Source organism: Pezoporus occidentalis, unplaced genomic scaffold (genome assembly GCF_034315485.1).
Source record: "Pezoporus occidentalis ecotype Australia unplaced genomic scaffold, CSIRO_AGI_Poc_V1 ctg3, whole genome shotgun sequence".
In the NCBI taxonomy this organism is placed as follows: domain Eukaryota; kingdom Metazoa; phylum Chordata; class Aves; order Psittaciformes; family Psittacidae; genus Pezoporus; species Pezoporus occidentalis.
The window spans coordinates 17,710,120-17,725,363 of NW_026914940.1; the positions used below are offsets into that span (position 1 = coordinate 17,710,120).

The 15,244-nt window shown below is 37.6% G+C and overlaps 1 protein-coding gene across 1 annotated transcript in view; it reads left to right on the plus strand.

Moving 5' to 3' along the window:
- Positions 1-7,338, plus strand: part of ANGPT1 (angiopoietin 1) — a 162,296-nt gene extending 154,958 nt beyond the window's left edge. The window contains exon 9 of the mRNA XM_062627177.1: positions 6,870-7,338. Within this exon, the coding sequence (XP_062483161.1) occupies positions 6,870-7,030 (161 nt within the window). The 3' untranslated portion in view covers positions 7,031-7,338. The remainder of the gene's footprint in view (positions 1-6,869) is intronic.
- The last annotated feature ends 7,906 nt before the right edge of the window (positions 7,339-15,244 follow it).

Here is a 15,244-nt window from a genome sequence, read left to right on the forward strand (position 1 = left end):
ACTTTGACAAAGTGACAGGCAGTCTTTCTATATGTCTTTCTAGGGCTGAAGCAGCATAGAATTACTGAAATAACGTCTTTTATTTTACTGGAAGAAGAGGTCCACCCAGCTCGTCTCCTGCCTCTGACAGCAGTCAGCAGCAGATGCCTTAGTTTGGGCTCAAGAACAATACAAATAAATGATACTTCCCTGGAGTATTTTCCCAGTATCTTTTGCATCTCCGGGGCTTCCCAAATTTGAGAGAGTTCTCATATATTTGTTAATCCTCAATGGATTTCTCATCTATTAAGCGAGAGTGCTCAATGACAAACCCAACCAGTGGTGCACTAATTGCTTGTTGTTTCACTGCTTTTTTCTCCAAGTGGTGCACTTTATGAATCTCTGGCAAGAATGGTATGGAGAATTCTGGTCATGGCTTGGAGGGAATTTTTTGGCTGAATATAGAAATCTGTCCATACATAATCCAATTAGAAAAAGCCACAGTTTCTTTTATATTTTGTTTGAAACCAAAACTTCTAAAGTAGCAACCTCAGCACACTTAAAGGTATCCAGCTTGAACCCCTGTATATACATATACTTACATAGGCAAACATCAATTTTTAGGCTTTATGTATATTGTTGCTTCCATAACAAAGTTACTTTGAAAACACCATTCATGAAGTATCATTTATGTTACCTAACATTTTAAATAGAGAAATATAACCACCATACAGATTAGAAGTGAACAGAAATAAGTTTATAGGACTATGTTATCCAGTTGAATGAAGAGTCAATGCCTTTTCATCCTATGTCCTCCCAGCTAAATTCTGGTTTAATCTTCAGAATGTCAAGTACTAATTGCTAAATAACAGTCTGGTCAATCCAATACTCTTAACGAATAAAAGAACATAGGCCTGGAAATGGATTCCAGAGGTCATTTAGTCCCTCTCTAAGGCAGACTCTTCTCTACCTATTTATTTCTGTCTTTCTGTTCATCTTCAAGATTTCTAGTGATAGAAACTCATTCCCATAATATAATCTGTTACTGAGTTTGGCTATACTTTATATAAGAAAACTTTGTTGGCTAAACTAATTCTCTGACAATTTACTTGTGTTCCATCTTGTCCTATCCTGCCTCACTGGAAAGAATAGACCATTACTTTGAAAAGCTGCTTATTTTTTTCAGCAGTGTTTTTTATAAATTTGAGACTGCTGGCAAACTGTCTTTTGAATTCTGGACTAAACAACCCTAATTCTTTCCTCCTATATTTTGGATATTGTCCTCCTATTTTGGACTCTATCCAGTGGCTTCACATATAGCTAGAGGTGTCATCCAAAACTACACCCAGTCTTCTAGCTGAGAAGTTACCAATGAAATGTTGAAGTATAACCATCTAACTTCTTAAAAGTACATATCAACTTCTTGAAATGTTACATAAAATAAATTGTTATGTCTTCTGAAAAATGAAGACTGTTTCAATATTTTTGCATTAGAAAGTGTTCTTATTGGCTGTGGTGCCAAATGCACTAAATTTTAAGGACAAACCCAGAGGGTTAGAAATAAATCTGGCTATTCATAGGATCCATTTATCTCATAAACCCAAGCAAATGTACCATTGAAGCATACTCTGGATATTATTGAATGGTTTATATTGATCTCACTGCATTTAGAGTGTACTAAGAGAGAGCAGAGACATGTGAAGAAAGGGTCTGCCATCAAATGTGCAGGGTTTAGATGCCTATTCTTTTACTATTTTTTTAATTTCATGCTTTTACTTCTTTTACTATGTATGCAACTAAGAATCTTTCATCGAACCTGAATGATCATTAACACATTCCCAATGCATGTCAGATTTACAGAGTACTCATGAAATGATGAGCACTGGGCTAGTAATGAAGAATTTTACATACATATATGCTTAATTACAATTAATACCACAAGCCAAAATGGAAATATGTTAGCTTTGGCATACAAAAGCCTTTTCTATGTTGCTTTTGCGAAGAAGATTTTGTCATATAAAAATTATACTTGTGACTTCAGAAAACCATTAATAAAAGATGGCTATTTCTTGTAATATCACTACTAATTTGAGCAATGCTCCTTCACTAGGTAGGGTGGGGCTTTTTTGCAAAAATTCATGCAAATTATCTCAATATACATTCATATTTGTCCAAAGATATAGTACAGGCAGGTCTGTGGATCTGAAATATCTGGTCATAGGTGGTTTAAGAAGGCTGAAGCACTCAAACCCCATTTATTTAATCAGAAGAGCTGACACGAAATTTAACAACTTCACAGCAGTAATAGTGACATTAACTAAAGACCAACTAAGAGTCCATAAAGTGTGAGCATGCCTTAGCTTGTTCAGAAGAGCAGCTCTATACAGTGAAGATTCAAGTTTATTTGTATAGATGAACTTTCAAAGAACTTATCAAGGTATTAGTTAAATTATTTTTTGTTTGGACATTGTACTTTATGACCTAAGGATGTTTGTTGCAGAGACAGTAATGCTGCTTGTACTGCAGAAATTATTACAGGTGGACTGGACTAACCTCAAAAAACTGAATCAACCCTCAGTTCAAATAAGAAATTAGTGATTTTGTAATCACAACATCTTGGCAAAGCCACCTATGTTTCTGAAAACATACTCTTAACCTTCTCATGAAAACCTCCTCTTTCCAACTTCGTCACTTTAAAATCTTGCTTCCATTACTATTTCTCATAACGCCCACGCTTCGTGAGTCATCTTGCCCAAATCAAATATCCCACGGAAAATATTGCCAAACGTTATCATCTTCGAGGTTAAAATCTTACTGCCACTCAGAGAAGACTTGATATTTATTTAGGAAAGCCATTACCTTGTAGTGAAACATAAGATTCTTCATGGAAGAAAAATCCTATGAACTTCAGGGAATGAGTCAACATTTAGCTACTGGGAATCTTTCCTCATGGCTCTGGAGCTGTTTTATTTGGTGTTTTCTCCAATGGCACTGCTGCAGGTATCTCTTTCGGAAACCTCTATTTTATGTTCCCCCATATACAGATACCAAGAAAGTCATTGTTTCCATTCCTCTTTCCTGCTATATACACGGCGTCTGAAAAATTACTTCCTCTATATCCATTCAAAGATATAGATTTTGATGTTGAAACATGCAGTAGGAAGTCTTCTGATAATCTGAAGCCCTATGGGGAATGAGGAGTTTTAAGAGGACTGCAGGGGAGGATGAGAAAGAACAAAGAAACAAACAAAAAACTTACAAAAACTTACTAAAAGAAAGAGAGAAAGTAAACTCAACATTTAATGTAGTATTAGGAAATATCTTTAAAAAAAATCATGCAATCTTACTGGTAGGAATAATGCTCATTAAAACACATTTTGAAAGAAAACTTTAATGAGAGATTTGAGAAAATGCTCACAAAAGTTTTGTAAAATTTTGTGTTTGTTCAGCTGATTCCACTTTTAACAGAGATTTTGCAAGGCACAACTGAAAATCCTCATCCTAAAAAGATTGTTTCTACATCCGTTGCTTTTCCTTTAAGATGAAATGGTAACTAGGAAAGCTTGTCATGTCTTCACATCCCAACACCCATCTGCACCCACCCACCCAAACAGAACCCATCTGCATCTGTCTTCCAGCTTTGAAAAATGAGGATTAGATTTTGCCTGTTTAACTTTGTCTGAAGTTTCTATAAGATCATACTGTGGTTGCAGTACAACATCAGCTGTAAGACTTCTTTGTTTATTGCCCCCTTAGGTAAAACTTTGTAATCAAAGAGAGGTCAATTGTATCAAAATAGAAATTTGCCAGAATTTCTCTGGCATAAATTCTTCTCTTAAGATTTTCTTATGAAGTGTTACTTCTGAAAAAAAGCCCACTAAGTAGTATCCAAAATCTAAGAAATTACTTTACAAGACTAGAAATATAAATTACACAGATCTGAATACAAAGGACAGGGCAAGCACTGGATCTGAAGGCTAATCACGGTCAGTATCAAATCAGTAGTAGTAAAGCATAGTTTAAAATACGTTTATACAATGCATTCATTATAGGTAGATACAAGGCTAACCACTGTATATGATGAAATTGGATGATTTGCAAGGGCAATGCACATTGTCCAAAAGGAACTTCTAAGAACTGAATTCCTTTTCCAGAAGTCAGAGTAGGAAACATGCTGAAAATTGAGAACCCTGTGTTTCAGTCCACTGCGACACTTGCAGCATTCAGTAGCCTCTCACTAGATGAGTTTGTTGCTACCTGTAGTGCTTGAAAAAGGTTTGCAGGGGGTCTTGGGAATGTTACAATGTTGTGATGTGCAGGCTGAAATAACTTTTGAAAATAAAGTGGCATTCAAAACCCAAAAGCAAAAGTCACCATTCAATCTTTATATATTACTTGGCTTCATACATGGAGGTAAATATTCCATACAGCCATATTACATGGAAAGATACACAAGACCTGTGCTAAAGATTTACAGACATAGGTCTTACTATGAGAAACAAAAAAACTAAAAAGTAAACCACCAGCAAAATAAGAAAAAACATCTCCCCAAACTCAGCAGAAATCTTTCTTGACAAATAGAGGTTAATATATTTTTGACATTGAGAATATTAACTTTTTGCAGTATGGGGACTCATTCTGTCTTTCTTAGTCTGAGCTAAGCATCTTTCTGTTACATTACATAGATAACCTGCCAGCTGTTGGTCTATTCCCATCAAGATATATAACAAATGTCCCACTACTGTCCATGGAGTTAGCGTGTCACCTAGTTTATCTTTGTCAGTTTGTCCTCTACAATCTTGGTGTTGCCAAGTTTCATGTTATTTGTAGTTTTCCTTAAAACTCCCATGGCAGTCCAAAATTCACCTTAACAAGAAAAGATTTTGGGGATGTAAGCAAGAAAGTTGTCTGATTAATTTAACCTTAAATTTAAAGCAACAATTCAAAATAGATTTGAAGACTGTCTTTTTCATCACTGACTCCATTTTCTCCATTGGTTAAAGACATATATAGAATCATAGAATCATAGAATAGTTAGGGTTGGAAAAGACCTTAAGATCATCAAATTCCAACCCCCCTGCCATGGGCAGGGACACCTCACACTAAACCATATCACCCAAGGCCTCGTCCAACCTGGTCTTGTTTTTACTGTAGAAGTCTAAAGGTGAGATGACTTTATTTGCACACAGTTTGCAACCAAAGCTACATTTCTAGTAAGTTTGGATTTTCTGCATTCAGTCATATAAATGGTAGCAAAACTTCTGTCCTTGTTAGTAATATTCACAAGTACTTGGCACATATTTCTGGTTTATTTTCAGTGCTGTGTTGACAGAACACTCACAAAGGTGGAGGTATGGCTTTACATGTATTTTCTCTGGCAGAAAACTCTGGTTGAAAAATTCCTGAACTGCTACATTTCTTCTTTATCCTAACTTCTTAATTTAATACTCCTTCAGTTGTCCCAACACAGCAGTTCACTGGGCCATTCTGTAAAAAACAGAATGCTGGTTTACTCTCTGAAAGAAAAGTTCTGGTCTTTTTTCTAAATCTCTGCCACCTCACTTTTCAGAATAGTCTTACAATGCAGCTGGAGGAGTGAACTAGAATCACAGCCATCTGGGCAAGACATTTTTGCTCTGTCTTTCCAGTGGAATAAAATATATGCTACTGCACAGAGGGTTCGAAGAGTTAATGAGTAGGAAGCCGCATCTTGCAGGGGCACAAAATGCAATCAGGGGCCTTCTAAGCCTAAATTTGGTATCAACCAGATTTTTAGTATCTTTTTGTAGTCAGTGGTGTTCAAGTAATTAGTAATTTTCTGCTACCTGTAGGCACATCAGTAAATAATGTCTGCAAGCCCCTGTCAGTTTTCTAGGTGCCAGGGGAGAACTTGCTATGGGGCTTCACAGAGAAGTGAACAAATCTCAAATGGACCTGTGTGAGGACCCTTCTGACACTGCTGATGAAAAAGTGTTTGTCACATTTCAAGATCAAGATTAAGAGGCTCAAGATTTAATATAGATTTTCATATATAAAATGCTAAGATTGAGGAGTGAATGTCACTGTTCTGACCCAAATGGTACCTGCAATGAATATGTCTTGATTGAAATTGGCCATACTCTCACCTAGATGCATGCACACTCAGGTAGTCATATAAACCATCTGTCCATGTACACAGGTATTCTGACTGTCACCACCCTACAGTATTATATTTGTCTTCTTCACTTAGTCCTTCCATTCATTTCCTGAGTCGTTTATAAATTTATCATAAGTCTTAAAGAGTTTACCTGTTTCCTTGTACACAACTGTGAATAAAGATTATCTATTGCTATAGTATTGTGATTACTATAAGAAGGCAGCACCACCGCACTCATAACCCATGTTTGCTAAGCACATCTAACCTGAGAGAATAAGAAAACTGTGCAATTGAACAATCACAGTTAAAGCAATAGAAAAGAATTGGTAAATAAAATTGAATCATGCTTATACTCAAAATAACCAAACAAGTGAAATTATGCAAAAATACTTGCAAATTATAGTTTTTCTGTGAGATTTACATTAGATGGACTAACTGTAGTACTGTTTAAACATGAGAAGCAGTTTATTTGTCTTTGTTGTTCTTGCTTTTGTTTCACATGCTGCATATAAAACAAGAATAGTTAGGACTTAGATACTTTTCCAGCTCTGTAAGTACAAGTTCATTCTCCAGCACCACTGATTATAGGATGGCACAGAAGAGGAAAAAAAGAAAACATTTATCTTCCCCACTACCGCACTAGGATTATTAATGAGGCTGGGAACAATAGAATTTGATAACCAGCTAAACCTATTAAATAAAATAAAAATACTTACTGCACGCGTAGTTTAATGTCTTGTTTTAATGTTTTCAGGGTGGTGGTTTGATGCCTGCGGTCCCTCCAATCTCAATGGAATGTTCTATACAGCTGGGCAAAACCACGGAAAGCTCAATGGCATCAAGTGGCACTACTTCAAAGGCCCCAGCTACTCTTTACGCTCCACCACCATGATGATTCGTCCCTTGGATTTTTAAAGACATTCAGTGGTGAATCCCAGAACAAGCCAGGATGACACTGCCCTCGACAGCACCACTATCACAGTTTCAAGGTAAAAGGTGAAGGTCTTCTTGAACGCAACATGTAGGGATGATGAAAAGTTGCTTCATTATCACCCCATAACCTGCAAAAACTCTCCAAGTCACCCCAGAAAAACTCCCCCATTTTGATGACTGGGGGAGGCTTGGTTTAGAAGAAGGTGGCTGCAATAATTTTCCAGAGAAGAACACCTGGATCTTTTTATTTGGCCCAAACCTGGTGCTTGTCAGTGGATATCTTTTTTATTTTCTTCTTTTTTTTTTAAAAAAAAAGGTGCAAAAATGCACAAGATTATTCAGCAACAGCTACAGAATTTGAAGAACTGAAATATAGCAACTACAGTCTATTGAGTAGAATGTTATTCAGAAGTGAAATGCCAAAATTATACCCATGAAAATGGATTACAGACACCTTTTTTAAGACTCATCTTAAGGCACTCAAGATGACCACTCCAAATATTGTTTTTCTTAAATTAACTGAATTTGTATAGTGGATGGATTTATGTTAATCCCAGAGTCAAATAATATGTGCGAGTATTATTTTTCATTAAATCCTTTAAGGACATGTTTCTCATAAATAAACTGAGTCAAACATATAAAGAATGATAAGGGTAACAAGCATAAATTTTTTAGTTGCCCTGTAGAAGTAAATCAGATAATTGGCATAATCCCTGAGCTAGGATTTATAGTGTGATAACAAAAGTAGCTGTGTTTTGAGATTTTTCCCTTCTTTCATTAAAGGCAGTCTGAATGTCATGTAGAAAAATTAATGGAAGGTTTAAAGAATGTGAAATATTATCCTAAAGAAAACACAGGATTTTTCATGGAATATTTCCATTAAAAGTAAACAGGAAGGCAAACTGTTAGGGTATATAAAAATTACATAAATGCATAGCTTAAGGCAATGGATTCATTTTACAGTATCCTTGCATGTGCACAATTTATCATTATTTTTCTTTATTATTACATTTTTGTGAATATCAGAAGCATGCCAGTTCTACACAGTGCTTAGGCTACAACTATAAAAAATACTCATCAGAGTAGTATAGAAAATAAATAATTGTGAACTTGTAAATAGTATGTTTATATTTCTTGTAATGGTCATTTGATTCTGTGATTCTGTGATTCTGTGATTTGTACAGGTAGCCCTGACCCCACTCTGAGGATGCAAAACTTCAAAAGGATATAAATATTATAAGAACTTTAAAAGACTGCTTAAAGGCTGTTAGCATGTAATTTTGTTATATTAAAATGTTGGAGAAGTGGGGGGCAAGATGCACATTTCAACTCTGGGAGAAGATCAAGTTCCTAAAACAACAAGCAACAAAATAGTTGGGTGGCCGATGAGGGTATAGAGAAAACTCTTTCCATTTACAGCCCCTTGTTATTTACTCATATGAGTAAAATCCATTTGGGAAAGTAGCTTGCAGTCATTCTATTTCTGCTATATATAAAATGAAAAAGTTTAGCTTGCTTCCACTGAAATTGAAAGTAATATTTTCATCAAGTAAATTATGATGAACATGACATGCAAAATCTGCATGTGGTGACTTTTTTGTTTGTCTGTTGCTTTGTTTCATTCATTAAACTGTTCCTGAGACCAGGCACAAAAAAGATCTGATTATTTTTTAAAGGATAGTGACAGAGTAACTGCCTTTATTTTTTTCTCTTCCCCTTCCCTTCTTTGTCGCTTCCCTTCCCCCCCCCCCCTTATTTCCATGGAATAGGATTTTTTAAACATCCCTTTTTAAAGATCACAAGACCCCACATGGTTCTCTTTGGTTTTAAGCAGGAAGATCTTTTCTTTTTGTGTATTTGTATATATTTTATATATATTTGAAGTAATCTTGCCTAGGGTTAATTTGCTGTTTTCTGCTGAATAAGTTACCAAACTGCTCCTTACTCAGCAGTTTTTTCACAGAGCTGTTTTGTCTCAGTTTCCAGCAGTTTTTTAATGGTCTTCATTTATGTTCAAACTATGTGGTCCGCCTTCTTCCACGTTCTCAACAGACACATTTTTGCAGGTCTTCAATTTAGTAATGCTATTTTTGCAGATCCTATTGCAAAAGGAAAACCACATTCAAAATAAAAGAGCATGATACTTACTGTTTATTTATCTGGGTTTGAAAAAACTGTGGATTTGGTTTCCTATCCTTTATAATAAAACATTATTAAAAATTGCAGAGTCTGTGTTTCGCTTTGCTTTAAGTATACCTTTCTGTGACAGGCTAACAACATTTTTCAAGCCTCCACCTCTCCTTGTATGAAATATTAATAAATTCACACAAAGCCTAGGAAAGGAGTCTGATTACAGATTGTCCAGAAATATACATTACTAATCTTTCAAATCCATATTTTGGTATTTTTATTCAATTTCCTTGATTAAAATTGCAGGCCCTATATTTCTAATTTTAAGTTCAAATTATACAACTCTATCAATCTTTAAAATAAAATGTTTCTTGAATGCCACAAAGATGAAAATTGAAGTGTGACGTTTTTTTCTCTTGCCTTATGATGTGTTCTATCATCCATTCACTCATGTTGCATGGCAGTGACAAATCTCCATTGATCTCTTAGCCAGAAATGCCTCTTGCTCCATTTGTATACCTTTTAACACTACACGGATCAGTTTAAACATCTCTTTGTAGTCAGTTTATCCTCATTTTCTCAGGAATTTTTGCTTAATTGGACTTGTTCATTCAGACCTAGCTTTTTAAATCAACACTAAAGCTGTGAGGAGCTACATACATAAAAGCACATTTTACTCTTTAAATTGAATATGCATGAATTGCATGAATTGAAGAGTTACACTTAGCAAAAATGGTGTCTCTGAATTTGATTTTTTGTTAAAATTTTCCCTGCCTTGAAAGAAACTAAAAATAGAGGCAGTTGTCAGTGGTGATGGTAATTTTACTATTTCTTCCTGGTTTATAAAAACAAAACTTTCATAGGTCAATGGATGTGTTTTCCATAGCATATAGATCCTTAATTTTTAAGATCTTTTAAGGCTGGAGATGTAATTTAATGTGCACTCTTCTGAGTGCCCTAGAATCCAGCACTGGCCTGTTAAGTAGGCAAGTAATCTACATTTATAATCATCTGTACAACAGGTTCCCAAGGCACAGTTCCTTAAAAACCTTTCCAGCTATAATAACAACTTACTTCCCTGCAGATCTGCAGCTCAAACCACAGCTCTGAACATGCCTTAAATAACCTCATTTGGGATTGGCACAGCACTCTGTTCTCCTGTGGGAAGAACAAAACTGAAATAGCAATCGCAATAAGAGCTGAACTCTCCAGGTAGGATCAAGCTTAATTTACAACCAGAATGTGCTGCAGTTGTGCCAAGAGGCATTCCTAACTACATTCTTTTACATAAACTGGACAGCTTGAGGAGACAGGCAATAACCCCTGAATACAGCTGATGCTGCTGGTGTTGCCTAACTCTGACTTGTGGTGTGTGTACACACACACACATGCGTGCACACACACAAACATGCACATGCAAAAGAAATACATATGCAGAAAGCTTGACACAGCCAATCAAAAAGACCTCTTTTAAATTTCATCTAGAGGAACTGTAATCTCAGGCCAATAATAGAAAAAAATCCAGAAAGCACAGAAAACTAAATAATTCAAAAGTGCAAACGCCAACAGGAAGACACTTTAATAGTGCCCCTGTGCACAGCTGGCAATGCTTGCCTTCTGCTGCCTGGATGAAGTCACAGGAAGGCAAGCAACAGACATAACTGAAGGCCAAAGACTTGCAGAAGCTTGTGTTCGCAACCACACCATCGTCTACTGGAACAGCCAATTCAGTCCCTGTCAAACCATGGGGAAGAAACCTTTCTTGACAGTCATTTGCCCTGCAAGGCCATGGAGGGTAAAACAGGCACATATGTCCCTTGCTGCTACTTAAACAGAAAACGGATGCATTGCCAGGTCAACCCTAGAAGTGCTAATAGGACTTGAGAGTAACTCATAGGGATATGCTTCTGGGAGATGGGGGTGTGGAGAGTAGGGGAGTTGGGGGGGGAAGTGAAACAAACTCTAAAATAAGGAGAAGGAAAATTGGAGAATCCTGATGCACTGAGACAGGTAAGAAAGAGTTGAGGAAGAGTGAGATAGTGGCTGTTATAGGATAAGACAGCTAAGGAAGGAAAGGAGTCAGATTAGGGAGCTAAAGGAAAAAGTAGTGAAAGAAAGAAGTCACTGCTGAAAAGAGTATGGAGAAATGACAAATGTGAAAACACAGAAAAAAGGAAAATGAAGAAGAATTAGGCAGAGGAATCTATTAATATATTTATTAGAGGAGAAGTAGTATCAATTAATTTTCTAAAGCCTGAAAGGAAGAGTGTCAATATTTTACTTGCTGTTTTTATTTAATATTTACAATGCCATGGAGATACATTGACATCTGGTAAAATCCAAAGCAATACTTAAAAAGCAGTCCCTTCTTAGAGGAATTTTTGGTAATATACAGCCTGAGAAACAGTTTCTCTTTTTAGCATGAGACAAGAACCCACCAGTAGATAAATCAGCTTTGGATAATATTTACTCTTCTACTAAAAGATGTGGACCTCCATCCTTTTGCAGCCTGCTCATACTTATATTTAGAATCATTGTCTGCTTTAAAGGAAACTACAAATCTCAGACCTGATCTTGTTCACCTTCATTGTTGAACCACTGGTTTGTTTTCTTTTGAGTAATGGAGCAGAACTCCTGGATATATGGATATAAGTTTTACTCTTCCTTTGAAACAAACCTTTCTTTTCTTTTTTCTTTTTTCTTTTTTTTCTTAATTCAAAAGCTTCTGCTTGGAGTTCGTCTTTCATCCACCAAAGCTGATTATTTAATCTCTCTTTGATAGCTTCCCTTAGCACTATTTGTTCTATAAACCCCTCAGACAAAATTCTCCTCCTGGAATCATGCAGAGGTTTTAGTCTACAGTCTTCTGCTCTGCCTTCACATGGAGTATCACACTGCCAGGCACCAATACTGTCATTTCTAAGGGATTTTTTTCAGTCCTTCCAGTAAATCTGGAATTCCTTGGAGCAACAGCATTGCAGGTCCTGGATCCCACAAATCCTGCCCCATCCCGGCACATTGAACAGAAGCTGCTGAAATCTTTCTGGCAGAAAGCCACATCAGTCCAGGCAATGGAAGAGTCATCAAGCACCCCTGCTTCCCTCCTACCCATTTCTCGTGGAATAGCTCCCTGTCCCAAGAGTGGAGAGAAACACAGCCCAGGAGCCACTATAATGGCAGTTTCTCACAAGGCGATGTCTCTGCACACCTCCAGGCTGTGCACACAGTCAAGCAGCCCCTGTGGAGTGAAAATGCAGGATTTCAGACTTCCTACTCACAAGCCAAAGATGATACAAACACGTAGTCAAAGGCTTTTCCACAATTAATTCTGTTTATTAGATTAAGAAACCAATGCTAGTTTTACCAGAGGAGGAGACAGGCAGTTTCCTAAGCACGTAGGTGGAGATGTGTCTAGTGTCACTAACAGAAGACTGATACATGCAACATTTAGCATGTTACAAAAGCGTTGGTGTTTGTTTAGAGTTTCAAGGCTTTGGGAAAATACAATAATAAATACATAAGAGTTTGTGTTGTAAGAATGATTTTTTAAGCACAAGCTCTTTTGAGTACCCACAAGTGTAAAATGAAGAGAAGAAAAGCTTTCCTCTATGACTCTCACTATGGGTTTGTTAACAGAGGTTTAGGCAGGAGGCAACAGCTCCGTCTCTGCTTCTTTTCCATTGTGTGATGTGCAAACTCATGACACCAGCATCTGAATTTTTTTTTTTGGAAGGCATGCTAAGGCACATGAAAATCAACAAGGTGCTTGGTGACAGCCAGCATGGCTTCACTAAGGGGAAATCCTGCCTGACCAATTTGGTGGCCTTCTATGATGGGGCTACAGAACTGATGGACAGGGGTAGAGCAGTTGATGTCATCTACCTGGACTTGTGCAAAGCGTTCGACACTGTCCCACACGACGTCCTTGTCTCTAAATTGGAGAGACATCAATTTGATGGATGGACCACTCGGTGGATAAAGAACTGGCCGGATGGGCACACACAAAGAGTTGTGGTCAATGGCTCAATGTCCAGCTGGAGACCAGTAACGAGTGGTGTCCCTCAGGGATTGGTGTTGGGACGGGTCCTGTTCAACATCTTTGTCACTGACATGGACAGTGGGATTGAGTGCGCCCTCAGCAAGTTTGCCGGTGACACCAAGCTGTGTGGTTCGGTTGATACGCTGGAGGGAAGGAATGCCATCCAGAGGGACCTCGACACGCTTGTGAGGTGGGCTGATGCCAACCTCATGAAGTTTAACCATGCCAAGTGCAAGGTCCTATACCTGGATGGGAGCAATCCCAGGCACAGCTACAGGTTGGGCAGAGAAGAGATTCAGAGCAGCCCTGAGAAGAAGGACTTGGGGGTGTTGGTTGATGAGAAAATGAACATGAGTCAGCAGTGTGTGCTCGCAGCCCAGAAAGCCAACCATATCCTGGGCTGCATCAAAAGGAGCGTGACCAGCAGGTCAAAGGAGGTGATCCTGCCCCTCTGCTCTACTCTTGTGAGACCTCACTTGGAGTATTGTGTACAGTTCTGGTGTCCTCAACATAAAAAAGACATGGAACTGTTGGAACAAGTCCAGAGAAGCGCCATGAGGATGATCAAGGGACTGGAGCACCTCCCATATGAAGACAGGCTGAGGAAGTTGGAGCTGTTCATCCTGGAGAAGAGAAGGTTGCGTGGAGACCTCATAGCAGCCTTCCAGTACCTGAAGGGGGCCTATAGGGACGCTGGAGAGGGACTCTTCATTAGAGACTGTAGTGACAGGACAAGGGGTAACGGGTTAAACTTAACCAGGGGAAGTTTAGGTTGGATATAAGAAGGAAGTTCTTTCCTGTTAGGGTGGTGAGGCACTGGAATGGTTTGCCGAGGGAGGTTGTGAATACTCCATCCCTGGCGGTGTTCAAGACCAGGTTGGACGAGGCCTTGGGTGATATGATTTAGCGTAAGGTGTCCCTGGGCATGGCAGGGGGGTTGGAACTAGATGATCTTAAGGTTGTTTCCAACCCTAACAATTCTATGAATCTCCTTTCCAACCACTGTGAGCTGCCCCATAGACTAGGTCAGAAAAACTGTCTCAGTTTGATGTCATATAAAATAGATTAAATGATACTGCTGCAAGTCAATGGATAATACAGGAAACTGAAGGACATTTCTAATGTGACTATCCTGTTCAAGGTAATATTTTACACATTTAAGTACTCAGAGAAAAAAGAAGCAAAAAATATTTATATTTTCAGTACAACCAGGTATAATGTAAATATCTAGAACATATAGTTTAAATATCTATTGGATGTGTGGAGGAAACGGTAAACAATTCATCCTACAACAAAGCAAGCTATCCTGCTGTCTCAGCTCACTCTGAGAGGCAGTCCTTATTTCTGACGTTTCTGCTGTCTGCTGCCACCTATAGTTCAAAACGAAGGTTTTCCAAAGGTCAATTCATTGCCAAAATCAACTAAACATGCAGTGAAGGATCTAAAAAAAAGGCAAACTGAAGGGACTAAAGCAAATAGAATGTCCAGCACGAATGGTCAAAGTTAATTCTATATTTAGGTATGTGCTTTCAGTTTTAAATGTACTTAACTCAGTTTATCCTAAAAAGGATTAAAATGTATTGGTTTTAAAGCAACATAGACCCTCCCTAAAGAAGATAATGACATTTATAGAGTAAAAAATTTGCTCAAAAAAATATAATTGATGGAGAAAGTGGAGTCTCACAAAACCCCTCTAAAAAGTCATGTCATGTTTATCTCAATTTGCACCAGATATATGTATATGGAGGACACATCAGGAGGCCTAAGAAAGAAGCAAAGAAAAGAAAGCTATAGAATTAAGACAGGAACTGAACTGTATTTTTAAAAACCACATTAAAATAGTTTTCAAGACAAATGCTGATCAGTTGTAAATACAAGAGTTCAATTTGTTTTTCCAATCTAAATTTAACCAACTTATGCATAATGTATTATCCTGAAAGTCTTTAATTGCTGTCTCACACACTGGTTTTATTGCACAGTCCAAGAGTCACATTTCAGGAAGGTTTTTGACTCATGAAGAATAATTT